Source organism: Saccoglossus kowalevskii, chromosome 13 (assembly GCF_978046115.1).
Source record: "Saccoglossus kowalevskii chromosome 13, keSacKowa6.1, whole genome shotgun sequence".
Taxonomy (NCBI): Eukaryota; Metazoa; Hemichordata; class Enteropneusta; family Harrimaniidae; genus Saccoglossus; species Saccoglossus kowalevskii.
In genome coordinates this window covers 34,975,104-34,993,001 of record NC_140653.1, presented here as the reverse complement: position 1 = coordinate 34,993,001, position 17,898 = coordinate 34,975,104, and the positions used below count along the sequence as shown (strand labels likewise).

Sequence of the window (17,898 nt, the reverse complement as noted above, 5' to 3'; positions counted from 1 at the left end):
ATATATCACCAGTCAGACTGCCCACTAGTGAGTTACCCACACAACAAAAATATCACCAGTCAGACTGCCCACTAGTGAGTTACCCACAGAACAAAAATATCACCAGTCAGACTGCCCACTAGTGAGTTACCCACACAACAAAAATATCACCAGTCAGACTGCCCACTAGTGAGTTACCCACACAACAAAAATATCACCAGTCAGACTGCCCATTAGTGAGTTACACACACAACAAAAATATCACCAGTCAGACTGCCCACTAGTGAGTTACCCACACAACAAAAATATCACCTGTCAGACTGCCCATTAGTGAGTTACACACACAACAAAAATATCACCAGTCTGACTGCCCATTAGTGAGTTACACACACAACAAAAATATTACCAGTCTGACTGCCCATTAGTGAGTTACACACACAACAAAAATATCACCAGTCAGACTGCCCATTAGTGAGTTACACACACAACAAAAATATCACCAGTCAGACTGCCCACTAGTGAGTTACACAACAAAAATATCACCAGTCAGACTGCCCATTAGTGAGTTACACACACAACAAAAATATCACCAGTCAGACTGCTCATTAGTGAGTTACCCACACAACAAAAATATCACCAGTCAGACTGCCCACTAGTGAGTTACCCACACAACAAAAATATCACCAGTCAGACTGCCCACTAGTGAGTTACCCACACAACAAAAATATCACCAGTCAGACTGCCCATTAGTGAGTTACACACACAACAAAAATATCACCAGTCAGACTGCCCACTAGTGAGTTACCCACACAACAAAAATATCACCAGTCAGACTGCCCATTAGTGAGTTACACACACAACAAAAATATTACCAGTCTGACTGCCCATTAGTGAGTTACACACACAACAAAAATATCACCAGTCAGACTGCCCATTAGTGAGTTACACACACAACAAAAATATCACCAGTCAGACTGCCCACTAGTGAGTTACACAACAAAAATATCACCAGTCAGACTGCCCATTAGTGAGTTACACACACAACAAAAATATCACCAGTCAGACTGCCCATTAGTGAGTTACCCACACAACAAAAATATCACCAGTCAGACTGCCCATTAGTGAGTTACACACACAACAAAAATATCACCAGACTGCCCACTAGTGAGTTACCCATACAACAAAAATATCACCAGTCAGACTACCCACTAGTGAGTTACCCACACAACAGAAATATCACCAGTCAGACTGCCCATTAGTGAGTTACACACACCACAAAAATATCACCAGTCAGACTGCCCATTAGTGAGTTACCCATACAACAAAAATATCACCAGTCAGACTGCCCACAAGCTGTTCATCAGTGTGCTAGTAACTACACAACAAAATACCTTGAGTCAAGCTGTCCACTAGTGAGTTAGTACCCGCACAAAATATCTCAAGTCAGGCTGTCCACTAGTGAGTTAGTACCCACACAACAACATGCCTCAAGTCAGGCTCTCCACTAGTGAGTTAGTACCCACACAACAAAATACCTAAAGTCAGGCTGTTCACTAGTGAGTTAGTACCCACACAACAAAATACCTTGAGTCAAGCTGTCCACTAGTGAATTGGTTCCCACAAAACAAAATACCTTGAGTCTGGCTGTCCACTAGTGAGTTAGTACCCACACAACAAAATATCTCAAGTCAGGCTGTCCACTAGTGAGTTAGTACCCACACAACAACATGCCTCAAGTCAGGCTGTCCACTAGTGAGTTAGTATCCACACAACAAAATACCTAAAGTCAGGCTGTCCACGAGTGAGTTAGTACCCACACAACAAAATGCCTAAAGTCAGGCTGTCCACTAGTGAGTTAGTACCCACACAACAAAATACCTAAAGTCAGGCTGTCCACTAGTGAGTTAGTACCCACACAACAAAATACCTAAAGTCAGGCTGTCCACTAGTGAGTTAGTACCCACACAACAAAATACCCCCAAGTCAGGCTGTCCACTAGTGAGTTAGTACCCACACAACAAAATACCTAAAGTCAGGCTGTCCACTAGTGAGTTAGTACCCACACAACAAAATACCTAAAGTCAGGCTGTCCACTAGTGAGTTAGTACCCACACAACAAAATGCCTAAAGTCAGGCTGTCCACTAGTGAGTTAGTACCCACACAACAAAATACCTAAAGTCAGGCTGTCCACTAGTGAGTTAGTACCCACACAACAAAATACCTAAAGTCAGGCTGTCCACTAGTGAGTTAGTACCCACACAACAAAATGCCTAAAGTCAGGCTGTCCACTAGTGAGTTAGTACCCACACAACAAAATACCTAAAGTCAGGCTGTCCACTAGTGAGTTAGTACCCACACAACAAAATACCCCCAAGTCAGGCTGTCCACTAGTGAGTTAGTACCCACACAACAAAATACCTTGAGTCAAGCTGTCCACTAGTGAGTTAGTACCCACACAACAACATGCCTCAAGTCAGGCTGTCCACTAGTGAGTTAGTACCCACACAACAAAATGCCTCAACTCAGGCTGTCCACTAATGAGTTAGTACCCACACAACAAAATGCCTCAACTCAGGCTGTCCACTAATGAGTTAGTACCCACACAACAAAATGCCTCAACTCAGGCTGTCCACTAGTGAGTTAGTACCCACACAACAAAATACCTTGAGTCAAGCTGTCCACTAATGAGTTAGTACCCACACAACAAAATGCCTCAACTCAGGCTGTCCACTAATGAGTTAGTACCCACACAACAAAATGCCTCAACTCAGGCTGTCCACTAATGAGTTAGTACCCACACAACAAAATGCCTCAACTCAGGCTGTCCACTAGTGAGTTAGTACCCACACAACAAAATGCCTCAACTCAGGCTGTCCACTAGTGAGTTAGTACCCACACAACAAAATACCCCCAAGTCAAGCTGTCCACTAGTGAGTTAGTACCCACACAACAACATGCCTCAAGTCAGGCTGTCCACTAGTGAGTTAGTACCCACACAACAAAATGCCTCAACTCAGGCTGTCCACTAGTGAGTTAGTACCCACACAACAAAATACCCCCAAGTCAAGCTGTCCACTAGTGAGTTAGTACCCACACAACAACATGCCTCAAGTCAGGCTGTCCACTAGTGAGTTAGTACCCGCACAACAAAATACCTAAAGTCAGGCTGTCCACTAGTGAGTTAGTACCCACACAACAAAATACCTTGAGTCTGGCTGTCCACTAGTGAGTTAGTACCCACACAACAAAATACCCCCAAGTCAGGCTGTCCACTAGTGAGTTAGTACCCACACAACAAAATACCTTGAGTCAAGCTGTCCACTAGTGAGTTAGTACCCGCACAACAAAATACCTAAAGTCAGGCTGTCCACTAGTGAGTTAGTACCCACACAACAAAATACCTTGAGTCAAGCTGTCCACTAGTGAGTTAGTACCCACACAACAAAATACCTAAAGTCAGGCTGTCCACTAGTGAGTTAGTACCCACACAACAACATGCCTCAAGTCAGGCTGTCCACTAGTGAGTTAGTACCCACACAACAAAATGCCTCAACTCAGGCTGTCCACTAATGAGTTAGTACCCACACAACAAAATACCTTGAGTCAGGCTGTCCACTAGTGAGTTAGTACCCACACAACAACATGCCTCAAGTCAGGCTGTCCACTAGTGAGTTAGTACCCACACAACAAAATGCCTCAACTCAGGCTGTCCACTAATGAGTTAGTACCCACACAACAAAATACCTTGAGTCAGGCTGTCCACTAGTGAGTTAGTACCCACACAACAACATGCCTCAAGTCTGGCTGTCCACTAGTGAGTTAGTACCCACACAACAAAATACCTAAAGTCCGGCTGTCCACTAGTGAGTTAGTACCCGCACAACAAAATACCTAAAGTCAGGCTGTCCACTAGTGAGTTAGTACCCACACAACAAAATACCTTGAGTCTGGCTGTCCACTAGTGAGTTAGTACCCACACAACAACATGCCTCAAGTCAGGCTGTCCACTCGTGAGTTAGTACCCACACAACAAAATACCTTGAGTCTGGCTGTCCACTAGTGAGTTAGTACCCACACAACAAAATATCTCAAGTCAGGCTGTCCACTAGTGAGTTAGTACCCACACAACAAAATACCTTGAGTCTGGCTGTCCACTAGTGAGTTAGTACCCACACAACAAAATACCTTGAGTCAGGCTGTCCACTAGTGAGTTAGTACCCACACAACAAAATACCCCCAAGTCAGGCTGTCCACTAGTGAGTTAGTACCCACACAACAACATGCCTCAAGTCAGGCTGTCCACTCGTGGGTCAGTACCCACGTTACAAAATACCACTAGTCAGATAATATGAGGTTATTATGAGGATACCTCAAAGTATACACGAAGACAGTACAGCTGGAGGTTGATGCGCGGCACACTGTCTGAGTGCATATTGTGAGGTATTCTCATAATAATCTTATTATTATACATCTTTTCTTTCCAAGGACACACCATGGGAATGCCGAAATCTAATATGTTTAGATCAGAATCAGCAAACTTCTTTGTGTTGAAGCCGATCAAACCCTGGTGGCAGCAATATTTGTTTTTACTATTAGAGGACACTCACGTGCATAATCTTCCGTATTTGGAATTCACATTTTCTAATATGGTAGGATGAAAATACCCCGTAAAATATCGAAAAATTATGACACGCTGTATAATAGATCATATTACATAATTCCATCAGTGTCAAATATACTCTTTATTTCATGATGAAAAAGAGCTGGGCTAGTGTAACAAATGAACAACTGAAAAATGCATGGACCAAAATAACCAATGAAAACTATATTAAACTAAGTTTGAGTTGAATTCAAGTTTTGTAACACTGAGCATATGTAAAATGCATCTTGGAAGAGAAATTTCCATTTTGCATCTGCAATCATGTTTAGCATACGGCAATGCATCATGTGGGACGGACACACAAGTCTACTGAACTACTGACATTACATTGTGAGTTCAAAATGAATTCAGCTACTGAGCATTTGTACAATGCATTGTGGGAGTTTGAACAAAATTAAAGGTGTACATCTTCTGAGCATGGTACAGTGCATATGTCCTACTGAGCAGATACACAAAGCATCATGGTAGAAAAAGTTTTGCCTCTACTGAGCATATATGCAATGCATCATGGGAGAAAAAGTGTTTCCTCTACTGAGCATATACGCAAAGCATCATGGTAGAACAAGTTTTTCCTCTACTGAGTATGTTACTGAGCATATACGCAATGCATCATGGTAGAACAAGTTTTGCCTATACTGAGCATATACGCAATGCATCATGGGAAAAAGTTTTGCCTCAACTGAATATGTTACTGAGCATATACGCAATGCATGATGGTAGAAAAAGTTTTGCCTCTACAGAGTATGTTACTGAGCATATACGCAATGCATCATGGTAGAACAAGTTTTGCCTCTACTGAGTATGTTACTGAGCATACACGCAATGCATCATGGTAGAAAAAGTTTTGCCTCTACTGAGTATGTTACTGAGCATATACGCAATGCATCATGGGAAACAATGTTTTGCCTCTACTGAGTATGTTAATGAGCATATCCGCAATGCATCATGGTAGAACAAGTTTTGCCTCTACTGAATATGTTAGTGAGCATATCCGCAATGCATCATGGTAGAACAAGTTTTGCCTCTACTGAGTATGTTACTGAGCATATACGCAAAGCATCATGGTAGAAAAAGTTTTGCCTCTACTGAATATGTTACTGAGCATATACGCAAAGCATCATGGTAGAACAAGTTTTGCCTCTACTGAGTATGTTACTGAGCATATACGCAATGCATCATGGTAGAACAAGTTTTGCCTCTACGGAGTATGTTACTGAGCATATACGCAATGCATCATGGTAGAACAAGTTTTGCCTCTACTGAGTATGTTAGTGAGCATATCCGCAATGCATCATGGTAGAACAAGTTTTGCCTCTACTGAATATGTTACTGAGCATATACGCAATGCATCATGGTAGAACAAGTTTTACCTCTACTGAATATGTTACTGAGCATATACGCAATGCATCATGGTAGAACAAGTTTTGCCTCTACTGAGTATGTTACTGAGCATATCCGCAATGCATCATGGTAGAACAAGTTTTTCCTCTACTGAGTATGTTACTGAGCATATACGCAATGCATCATGGTAGAACAAGTTTTGTCTCTACTGAGTATGTTACTGAGCATATACGCAATGCATCATGGTAGAACAAGTTTTGCCTCTACTGAGTATGTTACTGAGCATATCCACAATGCATCATGGTAGAGCAAGTTTTGCCTCTACTGAGTATGTAACTGAGCATATATGCAATGCATCATGGTAGAACAAGTTTTGCCTCTACTGAGTATGTTAGTGAGCATATCCGCAATGCATCATGGTAGAACAAGTTTTGCCTCTACTGAGTATGTTACTGAGCATATACGCAATGCATCATGGTAGAACAAGTTTTGCCTCTACTGAGTATGTTACTGAGCATATACGCAATGCATCATGGTAGAACAAGTTTTGCCTCTACTGAGTATGTTACTGAGCATATACGCAATGCATCATGGTAGAACAAGTTTTGCCTCTACTGAGTATGTTAGTGAGCATATCCGCAATGCATCATGGTAGAACAAGTTTTGCCTCTACTGAATATGTTACTGAGCATATCCGCAATGCATCATGGTAGAACAAGTTTTGCCTCTACTGAGTATGTTACTGAGCATATACGCAAAGCATCATGGTAGAAAAAGTTTTGCCTCTACTGAATATGTTACTGAGCATATACGCAAAGCATCATGGTAGAACAAGTTTTGCCTCTACTGAGTATGTTACTGAGCATATACGCAATGCATCATGGTAGAACAAGTTTTGCCTCTACGGAGTATGTTACTGAGCATATACGCAATGCATCATGGTAGAACAAGTTTTGCCTCTACTGAGTATGTTAGTGAGCATATCCGCAATGCATCATGGTAGAACAAGTTTTGCCTCTACTGAATATGTTACTGAGCATATACGCAATGCATCATGGTAGAACAAGTTTTACCTCTACTGAATATGTTACTGAGCATATACGCAATGCATCATGGTAGAACAAGTTTTGCCTCTACTGAGTATGTTACTGAGCATATCCGCAATGCATCATGGTAGAACAAGTTTTTCCTCTACTGAGTATGTTACTGAGCATATACGCAATGCATCATGGTAGAACAAGTTTTGTCTCTACTGAGTATGTTACTGAGCATATACGCAATGCATCATGGTAGAACAAGTTTTGCCTCTACTGAGTATGTTACTGAGCATATCCACAATGCATCATGGTAGAGCAAGTTTTGCCTCTACTGAGTATGTAACTGAGCATATATGCAATGCATCATGGTAGAACAAGTTTTGCCTCTACTGAGTATGTTAGTGAGCATATCCGCAATGCATCATGGTAGAACAAGTTTTGCCTCTACTGAGTATGTTACTGAGCATATACGCAATGCATCATGGTAGAACAAGTTTTGCCTCTACTGAGTATGTTACTGAGCATATACGCAATGCATCATGGTAGAACAAGTTTTGCCTCTACTGAGTATGTTACTGAGCATATACGCAATGCATCATGGTAGAACAAGTTTTGCCTCTACTGAGTATGTTAGTGAGCATATCCGCAATGCATCATGGTAGAACAAGTTTTGCCTCTACTGAATATGTTACTGAGCATATCCGCAATGCATCATGGTAGAACAAGTTTTACCTCTACTGAATATGTTACTGAGCATATACGCAATGCATCATGGTAGAAAAAGTTTTGCCTCTACTGAGTATGTTACTGAGCATATACGCAATGCATCATGGGAAACAATGTTTTGCCTCTACTGAGTATGTTAATGAGCATATCCGCAATGCATCATGGTAGAACAAGTTTTGCCTCTACTGAATATGTTAGTGAGCATATCCGCAATGCATCATGGTAGAACAAGTTTTGCCTCTACTGAGTATGTTACTGAGCATATACGCAATGCATCATGGTAGAACAAGTTTTGCCTCTACTGAGTATGTTACTGAGCATATACGCAAAGCATCATGGTAGAAAAAGTTTTGCCTCTACTGAATATGTTACTGAGCATATACGCAAAGCATCATGGTAGAACAAGTTTTGCCTCTACTGAGTATGTTACTGAGGATATACGCAATGCATCATGGTAGAACAAGTTTTGCCTCTACTGAGTATGTTACTGAGCATATACGCAATGCATCATGGTAGAACAAGTTTTGCCTCTACTGAGTATGTTACTGAGCATATCCGCAATGCATCATGGCAGAACAAGTTTTGCCTCTACTGAATATGTTACTGAGCATATCCGCAATGCATCATGGTAGAAAAAGTTTTGCCTCTTCTGAGTATGTTACAGAGCATATACGCAATGCATCATGGTAGAAAAAGTTTTGCCTCTACTGAGTATGTTACTGAGCATATGCGCAATGCATCATGGTAGAACAAGTTTTGCCTCTACTGAGTATGTTACTGAGCATATCCGCAATGCATCATGGTAAAACAAGTTTTGCCTCGACTGAATATGTTACTGAGCATATACGCAATGCATCATGGTAGAACAAGTTTTGCCTCGACTGAATATGTTACTGAGCATATACGCAATGCATCATGGTAGAACAAGTTTTGCCTCTACTGAGTATGTTACTGAGCATATACGCAAAGCATCATGGTAGAAAAAGTTTTGCCTCTACTGAGTATGTTAGTGAGCATATCCGCAATGCATCATGGTAGAACAAGTTTTGCCTCTACTGAGTATGTTACTGAGCATATATGCAATGCATCATGGCAGAACAAGTTTTGCCTCTACTGAATGTTACTGAGCATATCCGCAATGCATCATGGTAGAACAAGTTTTGCCTCTACTGAATATGTTACTGAGCATATACGCAATGCATCATGGTAGAAAAAGTTTTGCCTCTACTGAGTATGTTACTGAGCAAATACGCAATGCATCATGGTAGAACAAGTTTTGCCTCTACTGAGTATGTTACTGAGCATATATGCAAAGCATCATGGTAGAAAAAGTTTTGCCTCTACTGAGTATGTTACTGAGCATATACGCAATGCATCATGGTAGAACAAGTTTTGCCTCTACTGAATATGTTACTGAGCATATACGCAATGCATCATGGTAGAACAAGTTTTGCCTCTACTGAGTATGTTACTGAGCATATACGCAATGCATCATGGTAGAACAAGTTTTGTCTCTACTGAGTATGTTACTGAGCATATACGCAATGCATCATGGTAGAACAAGTTTTGCCTCTACTGAGTATGTTACTGAGCATATCCGCAATGCATCATGGTAGAACAAGTTTTGCCTCTACTGAGTATGTTACTGAGCATATACGCAATGCATCATGGTAGAACAAGTTTTGCCTCTACTGAGTATGTTACTGAGCATATATGCAAAGCATCATGGTAGAAAAAGTTTTGCCTCTACTGAGTATGTTACTGAGCATATACGCAATGCATCATGGTAGAACAAGTTTTGCCTCTACTGAATATGTTACTGAGCATATACGCAATGCATCATGGTAGAACAAGTTTTGCCTCTACTGAATATGTTACTGAGCATATACGCAATGCATCATGGTAGAACAAGTTTTGCCTCTACTGACTATGTTACTGAGCATATACGCAATACATCATGGGAGAAAAAGTGTTGTCTTTACTGAGTATGTTACTGAGCATATATGCAATGCATCATGGGAGAAAAGGTTTTGCCTTTACTGAGTATGTTACTGAACCATGACAGGATTGATTTTGTAGGGATTCTGAGTCAGTTTGTCGAGTGCTGCGGAGGTACATGTAGGTCTTTGAGATAAAATAAAATTGGACTATATAGGTAACTTGAAACATAAAAGTGGCAGATTTCCTTCATTTTGTTTATAAAATTTGATATATTGTGTATATAAACAGTAATGTGCTCAAAAGATGCACACTTTCAATTAATTTCATTTTAACGAATTACAAAAAGTATAGTAAGAGGTTTTTCAAGATCACGAGATCAAAGTATGGTTTTCTGTTGTGTCAGAGGCGCCAGTAATTTTGCCCAACCAGTTGCGCCATATGGCAATGCATCATGGGAGATAAATCACATTGTAATAACAAGCTTCCACTTTTATAATCGTAAAATATTTTCCATTGAAAACTCACTCAACAAGTCATTGAAAATGACACAGTTCCCGTTAAATGTTTGAAAGTTCTCTTTGTGCTCGTCATATTAAAGCGCAGGGGTTGTCGCGAGCATGTCCTTGAAACTTGAGTTCCAAGTGGCGTATACAACAGATTGTTTATTTACATCAAAACACTGTTCCGTGTAATAGTAATATGGCCAAAAATAAAAACAGCCATTATTCGGCCATCTTTGATCTGATTATGAAACACACTGATATGTATATGATGTATGTACCAAATTCGAATGAAAATGGTACATAAATTGTGGAAATATAGTAGTAAGGCCATCCTTGACTAGATTTTGAAACAAATTGTCATGGACATGCATTCTAACATGTATAAAGTACATGTATGTGCCAAATTTGAATGAAAACTGACAAGATACCGCATAAAATCTTCGATCCAATTGCGAAATAAATCGTTATGGACATGTATCCTAACATGAATAATCTATGTACCAAGTTTGAATGACAACTGACAAAGCATGTCCAAAATACAACATTTTACAAAAAACAAGATGGCTGCCAGTCGGCCATTTTGAATCAAATCTCTAAACCACTGCATGTGCATATGTCCCACATAAGATACTAGGCACATGCAAAGAATGAACGGAATTCGTCCACAGGATTCTGAAATATGACTCTGGACAGACTGACGCACGGACGGACGGACAGACAGACAGACAGACTCACGAACTCACGAACGGTCAGGGACATGTATCCTAACATGTATGATCTATGTACTAAATTTGAATAAAAACTGACAAAGCATGTCCAAGATACAACATTTTCAAAAAACAAGATGTCTGCCAGTTGGCCATCTTTGATCCAATTGTGAAATAAATCGTCATGGACATGTATCCTAACATGTATAATCTATGTACCAAGTTTGAATGAAAACTGACAAAGCATGTCCAAAATACAACATTTTCAAAAAACAAGATGGCTGCCAGTCGGTCATTTTGAATCGAATCGCTAAACCACTGCATGTGCATATGTCCCACATAAAGTACTAGGCACATGCAAAGAATGAACAGAATCGACCCAAGGGATTCTGAGATATGACTCCGGACGGACGCGCATACGCACGCACGGACGGACGGACGGAGACCGAATTATAAGTCCCCGTTTTCGGACTTCGAACGGGAACTAATAAAAAATTTGTTGTTTCAAATTCATAACAGGATAAAGACAATCAATCCCATGTGACTAGCTAAGAAGAACTCATTTCATCACAGACAATGCTAAACAGAAGATACAATAACAAATGAGGTGTGACCAAGCTCATGATGATGAACTTATTGATTACAATGTTCTATTTCCATAGCAGCATGGTTGTTGATTTCAATGTGCTATAGAAGTAATTACATCATCCACAGAAAATGTCATCATAAAGGGACATTAGAAGTATCTTTATTAATAATTTGTACAAATCATAATATCATTTATTGTTTGGCAGTTGATTCAGTCACCTTTTGGCAGGACAGTATTATAAACAGCAAACATTTAGTGAGACATATTTCAAAAAAAAAAATAAGAAGTGGGCACTACAGCTGGGTACTCAAGACAGGAGTACTTAAGACAGAAAGTCACAGTGACTTTTAACTTCCCTCAGAATACAGATATACCTGCATATTATTATTCGAACATATAGAGATTCTGTGCAAAATGTTTTTTTCATAATAAATTAAAATAGTTACTGTAAATAACATATTACTTTGGAAGTCCAAAACATTCAAAGTTGCAGCTCTAACGGCTCTTTAATTGGTTGTACAAAAAAGATTTCATGACTAATCTCAGAATGTTTAAATTGCTGTAATACATACACAGTGAGATATCATTGAACAGTGGACTCTTACAAACATTCTCTAGTTACGAGGGATAATTCTCGCTCTCTGTATAGTGAGTCTAGGGTTCTCAAGTCACACACATTAACACAGCACTACTCTGTCATAAGGGATCTCTACTACAAACATACTAGGTGAATAAGAAGAAATTTTCTTCAATAAATATCAGCTAATTGTTGTCATTACTTGGACTCTACCACATCACTTCATTATCTTCCACACGCTTTCCGACATAAGATGAAAATTTTCTGAGGAAGCGTGGGTATTCACGCTTATACATTGCACGTAGCACAGATGCTGGAGCCCATCCACCAGGATTCACTGTAAATAAAGCATATATATCATGAGAACTTTAGCCATCAAATAGTCAAGTAAAATTGAGATCAGATATTAATTATTCAAATCATATAAACATGCAATTTTTGCTAAAATTAAGTATTTATGATACAACCACAAAAGTAAATCAATAGCAAAAGCAATAACGACAGTAGCGACTATGTTTTCTTTCGTACAGGAAGTAACCTTTTCTCATAGGTATATAGATAGAAATCTCGTTTCAGACACATACCAAGTATTTAGGATGTTATTACAAATGGAGTGCAGGTTTTTTATTCCCTGCATTCAATAACGACCGAACTTCAGTCACTGTCACCACTCACCATGGGCTGTGTATGTTATTTTACACCAAACATTCTCCCTTGGCACTTCTTCACCTTTAGCAACTGGGGGATCAATAATAGTTTGACAAAACATTCCTATATTGATTTTGGCTCGCACACATTTACTGCTAATCTGCAATAGAAATAAAACATTAAAAATGCATGATCCAGAAAATACAACAAATAAAGTTTTGTTCATTATATTTGTGCTAATTCTGTAGTAGTGAAACATTGTTTACTCAATTATAGGGCAGGAAGTTAAAGTGGCTTGCACCAGGGACCCAGAGAGTCACAGTAACTTGCACCAGGGCCTTAAGGAGTCACAGTAACTTGCACCAGGGCCTTAAGGAGTCACAGTAACTTGCACCAGGGCCTTAAGGAGTCACAGTAACTTGCACCAGGGCCTTAAGGAGTCACAGTAACTTGCACCAGGGCTTTAAGGAGTCACAGTAACTTGCACCAGGGTCATAGGGGGGTTATAAGGTGTCACAGTGGCTTGAACCAGGCTCCTAGGAAGTCACAGTGATTTGCACCAGTGTCCTTTCGGAAGTCACATTGGCTTGCACCAAGGTCCTAGTGAGTCAGTGACATGGTCCAGAGCTTGCATCAGGGTGGAGAGTCACAGTGACTTGCATTAGGGTCATAGGGAGTCATAGTGACTTGCATCAGGGTCCTAGGAAGTCAAAGTGGCTTGCACCAAGGTCTTAGGGAGTCATAGTGACCTGCACCAAAGTCTTAGGGAGTCAAAGAGACTTGCATTAGGGTCCTAGGGAGTCATAGTGACTTGCATCAGGATCCTAGGAAGTCAAAGTGGCTTGCACCAAGGTCTTAGGGTGTCTTAGGGAGTCATAGTGACCTGCACCAAAGTCTTAGGGAGTCACAGAGACTTGCATTAGGGTCCTAGGGAGTCACAGTGACTTGCATCAGGGTCCTAGAGTGACAGAGTAGCTTGCAAAAAGGTCCTAGGGAGTCACAGTGACTTGCATTAGGGTCCTAGGGAGTCATAGTGACTTGCATCAGGGTCCTAGGAAGTCAAAGTGGCTTGCACCAAGGTCTTAGGGAGTCATAGTGACCTGCACCAAAGTCTTAGGAAGTCACAGAGACTTGCATTAGGGTCCTATGGAGTCATAGTGACTTGCATCAGGGTCCTAGGAAGTCAAAGTGGCTTGCACCAAGGTCTTAGGGAGTCATAGTGACCTGCACCAAAGTCTTAGGGAGTCACAGAGACTTGCATTATGGTCCTAGGGAGTCACAGTGACTTGCATCAGTGTCCTAGGGAGTCAGAGTAGCTTGCAAAAAGGTCCTAGGGAGTCACAGTGACTTGCATTATGGTCCTAGGGAGTCACAGAGACTTGGATCAAGGTCCTAGGGAGTCAAACTGACATGACCCATAGTCCTAGGATTCACAGTTACTTGCAGTATGAAAGACAGCTGTACATGTGTTTGTTTGAAATTGCATTGCTCTACATGTTTGAATGTTACCATGACAGCACCAACTGAACCTGAAGGACTATCTAACATTACAATGGGGCGACCAGTGATAAACTCTTCTAACTATTGTGAGGATACTGATACAGCAAACCAAACACGACTTACCGGTAGATCCGGATGATCAATTGAAAAATTACAGACTAGATAGGTGCCAGGATCATTGCCATCATCCATGGAAAGTTTTCTAAAATGGGAACAATAAACACAATCTCTTTGTGCAGTGGGCCATACTCGCTTTATGGTCTCATGCCAGATCAAACAATCATCGCTCAAAGGTTCAATGACCTCACCATATTCTAAAGTCACTGCAGTGATAAATAAAAAAAAATGTTAAAGTTCAACAGCACATAATTGTCTCTATCTCACTCATATCATATTTCAAACACAAAACATTTTAGATTAAAAATCACATTCTAGGAGCTTTCTAAACAACATAATGCTGATCTTAACTTTTTCCCACCAGTCATAGTCTGCACTTTCCTTCAGAAGATTGGGAAAAACATAGCCAGATTGTTTTGAGTAAAATCAGAAAATTTACTCAATTTTTGTTCTGTTGGCTCCAAAATTAGGATTCATTTCCAGAAATATTTAAGAATATAAGAAAAATTTGGGCATCTGTAGCATACAGTACTATGGTTGTCAATGCGTTAACACATTTTATACAGGCCACACAAATCTGTATGTTATCTATAGCAAACAGCACTATGGTTGTCAATTTGTTATTTGTGAAATAGTTTGTTACTTACCATTCCACTCCATTCTACAACCACCATCGAAAAAGTAATAACACATTTCATGTGCAGATATCCCTTGTACTCTGTGTACAGCTTTGAGGGGATCTATAACAATTCCATCAATCTCCTGTTCACTACGATATACCTGTAAGATGCAAACAACAATAGTATCAATATCCTGTTCAGGACAGAACAATGTCACTACATCAAAATACTGGAATGTGATTGGTCAATCCATAACCACTAGTTTTGAAATATGCAACTTAATAAACAAAAACAGCATAATTATCTCCATAACATTGTAAACAAGATGCATCTAAGTCACACAAAGATTCACTACTAACAAATAACATAATCAATGGCAATATGTGACAAATCTGACACCTGTATTTTTGCTGTTCACATTCTAGAAATCAATTTTATCTGTAATGAATTATTCACACTTTTACACAGACTACTTTACTATAAAGTTGTCTCTTTTACACAGACTACTTTACTATAAAGTTGTCTCTTTTATACAGACTACTGTACTATAAAATTGCAAACTATATGGGTAAAAACAAAAAATACAATGTTTATGTGTATCTTACGACTTTCTTTTATTGTAACTAAACATAGTGTCATTCAGTAAGTAGTATTTTTAGCTAAAATTGTTTATTTCTTTGAAATTTCATGACAAAAGATCAAGAAAAATAAAGCAATGTGTAATAAAAACCTCTGAGGATTGAAATATTGTGCTTAGTTTAATTAACCCACTATCGAAGGCCATATTACCTTTGATATTTCTTTTTGGAGAGCATTTAAGAGTTCATTATTGACCTTCATAGGTAGTTATTAACCTTGGCATGTCTACCTGGGGCAGTAAAAGTAGATTACTAATCTCCATTGAATAACAATTTACCTTCATTTCACCTTCTTCATGAACTAATTGCCACGTTCCTTCTTCACCGTGTAAATCTTCAAAGACATACTTAATTGCTTCATCCACCTTTTTATCACACTACAGAGTAAACAATAAAATAACATGTTATTCTTAAAATCTATGCTGAGATATTATCACAATACAAAGTAATGTATGTATACACATATCAACTGTCACATAGTTTGACACACATACCTCTTCAGAGAGCCAATGTCTTTCGCCTTTCATTTTAACAGGAACTGGTACTTGGTGCTGGACGGGTTGAATGTGTGTCTGTAACTTGTCATTCTGTGTAGTGATAAGAGAAATATTACCATTGTGACAACACTATAATTAATGTCTCATTTTGTCTTAGTATTCTAAAACCCAAATCTATCAAAACAAATAACATATAACTTCAATGTGTTTATAAACAGTACAACATCACAGATACAGATGTGAAAATAGAAGCCAATATTTGCATAGATCTAAATGAGGTCACCACCACAGCACCTACACACCAAGTATTAAAATAATCTGTAGACACATTTTATAAAAAAAAAAATGACTAAAAACATCCCACCAAACTAGAAAACATAGGAAAACTGTAATAGCCTTGCCCTTTTGAAATGTTGCAAGCGACAGGTCGGAACACACAATGGACAGTAACAATATTGTCATGTAAAAAATCAAGTTTTAATAGGAATGACAAAATAATCACCTATTGCATAATTGATTGCCAGTCAAATATCAACAACAGAAACCCATTAAAACATTTATCAAACAATTAAAAACACACAGCTCTCTAGGTAACAGTTTACAATGGTGGAGGATGAACAACATTTTTTTATATAAAAAGTCATTGAAAATAACACAGTCCCTTTCCATTCTATCTACTCTATTTTTTATGTGCATGAAACATGATGTACTATTGAAGAGAGGGCAGAAAATACACAAAAGAAATAAAATTTAATAATAAATTCACAAGAAATGGATTATTATTGTCAAAGCCTAATATTTATTTGTGTAAACATGATACTAGAATTAGAAAATATTGCAGATAGCGTCATTGAGAATATTGCTGTAAACAAGCGATGATGATAATCTGTTATTATATAAACACAAGTTTTACATGTCCTCACAAAATAAAGTGTTTTAATGTCAATCTAAACAGATCTGCAGTGATTCAAAATTGCATTCTTACACACAATAAAAACAACTCCCAAAGGATCTTAATAGGGTTCAAATCTGGAGACTGTGCAGGCCAATTCAATGTGGTGAAGTTGCCGAAAAAAAAATCCATAGTTTTTTTGATTATTTAGAAAATCCTTCACTGCCAATGGTGTGTTAATGGTGACATTATTCTGCCCAAAATAAAAATTGGGTCCAACAAGTCTTGGGGCCGACTGTCGTTTTGCAGGATATCCAAATATTTCCATCAATTCATGGTCGTCGGTACATTGACTAGCGATCTTAAGCTGGTAGCCGATAAACACCCACACACCATGACGCTTCCACCACCAAATGTAGTAAATCAAAGTTTTCATCAATTCATGGTCGTCGGTACATTGGTAGCCGGTAAACACCCACACACACCATGACGCTTGCACCACCAAATGTAGTAAATCAAAGTTTTCATCAATTCATGGTCGTCGGTACATTGGTAGCCGGTAAACACCCACACACCATGACGCTTCCACCACCAAATGTAGTAAATCAAAGTTTTCATCAATTCATGGTCGTCGGTACATTGGTAGCCGGTAAACACCCACACACCATGACGCTTCCACCACCAAATGTAGTAAATCAAAGTTTTCATCAATTCATGGTCGTCGGTACATTGGTAGCCGGTAAACACCCACACACCATGACGCTTCCACCACCAAATGTAGTAAATCAAAGTTTTAAAACACTTCAACTTGTACTCTTCACCTGGTCTCCGACTTTCATGGCTACGAAACACCGTACACTTAGATTTGTCTGACAAGATAACTTCAGCCCTAATCGCGTTTTGTCAACCTGATCAACAATGATTT

The 17,898-nt window shown here is 39.2% G+C and overlaps 1 protein-coding gene across 1 annotated transcript in view; it reads right to left on the bottom strand.

The window, feature by feature from the left end:
* Positions 1-11,621: 11,621 nt before the first annotated feature.
* Positions 11,622-17,898, bottom strand: part of LOC100371003 (ceramide transfer protein-like) — a 39,492-nt gene continuing 33,215 nt past the window's right edge. The window contains exons 9-14 of the mRNA XM_085507267.1: positions 16,079-16,171; positions 15,863-15,961; positions 14,974-15,106; positions 14,333-14,532; positions 12,737-12,869; positions 11,622-12,398 (exon numbers count right to left, since the gene is read on the bottom strand). Coding sequence (XP_085363393.1) covers positions 12,271-12,398; positions 12,737-12,869; positions 14,333-14,532; positions 14,974-15,106; positions 15,863-15,961; positions 16,079-16,171 — 786 coding nt within the window. The 3' untranslated portion in view covers positions 11,622-12,270. The remainder of the gene's footprint in view (positions 12,399-12,736; positions 12,870-14,332; positions 14,533-14,973; positions 15,107-15,862; positions 15,962-16,078; positions 16,172-17,898) is intronic.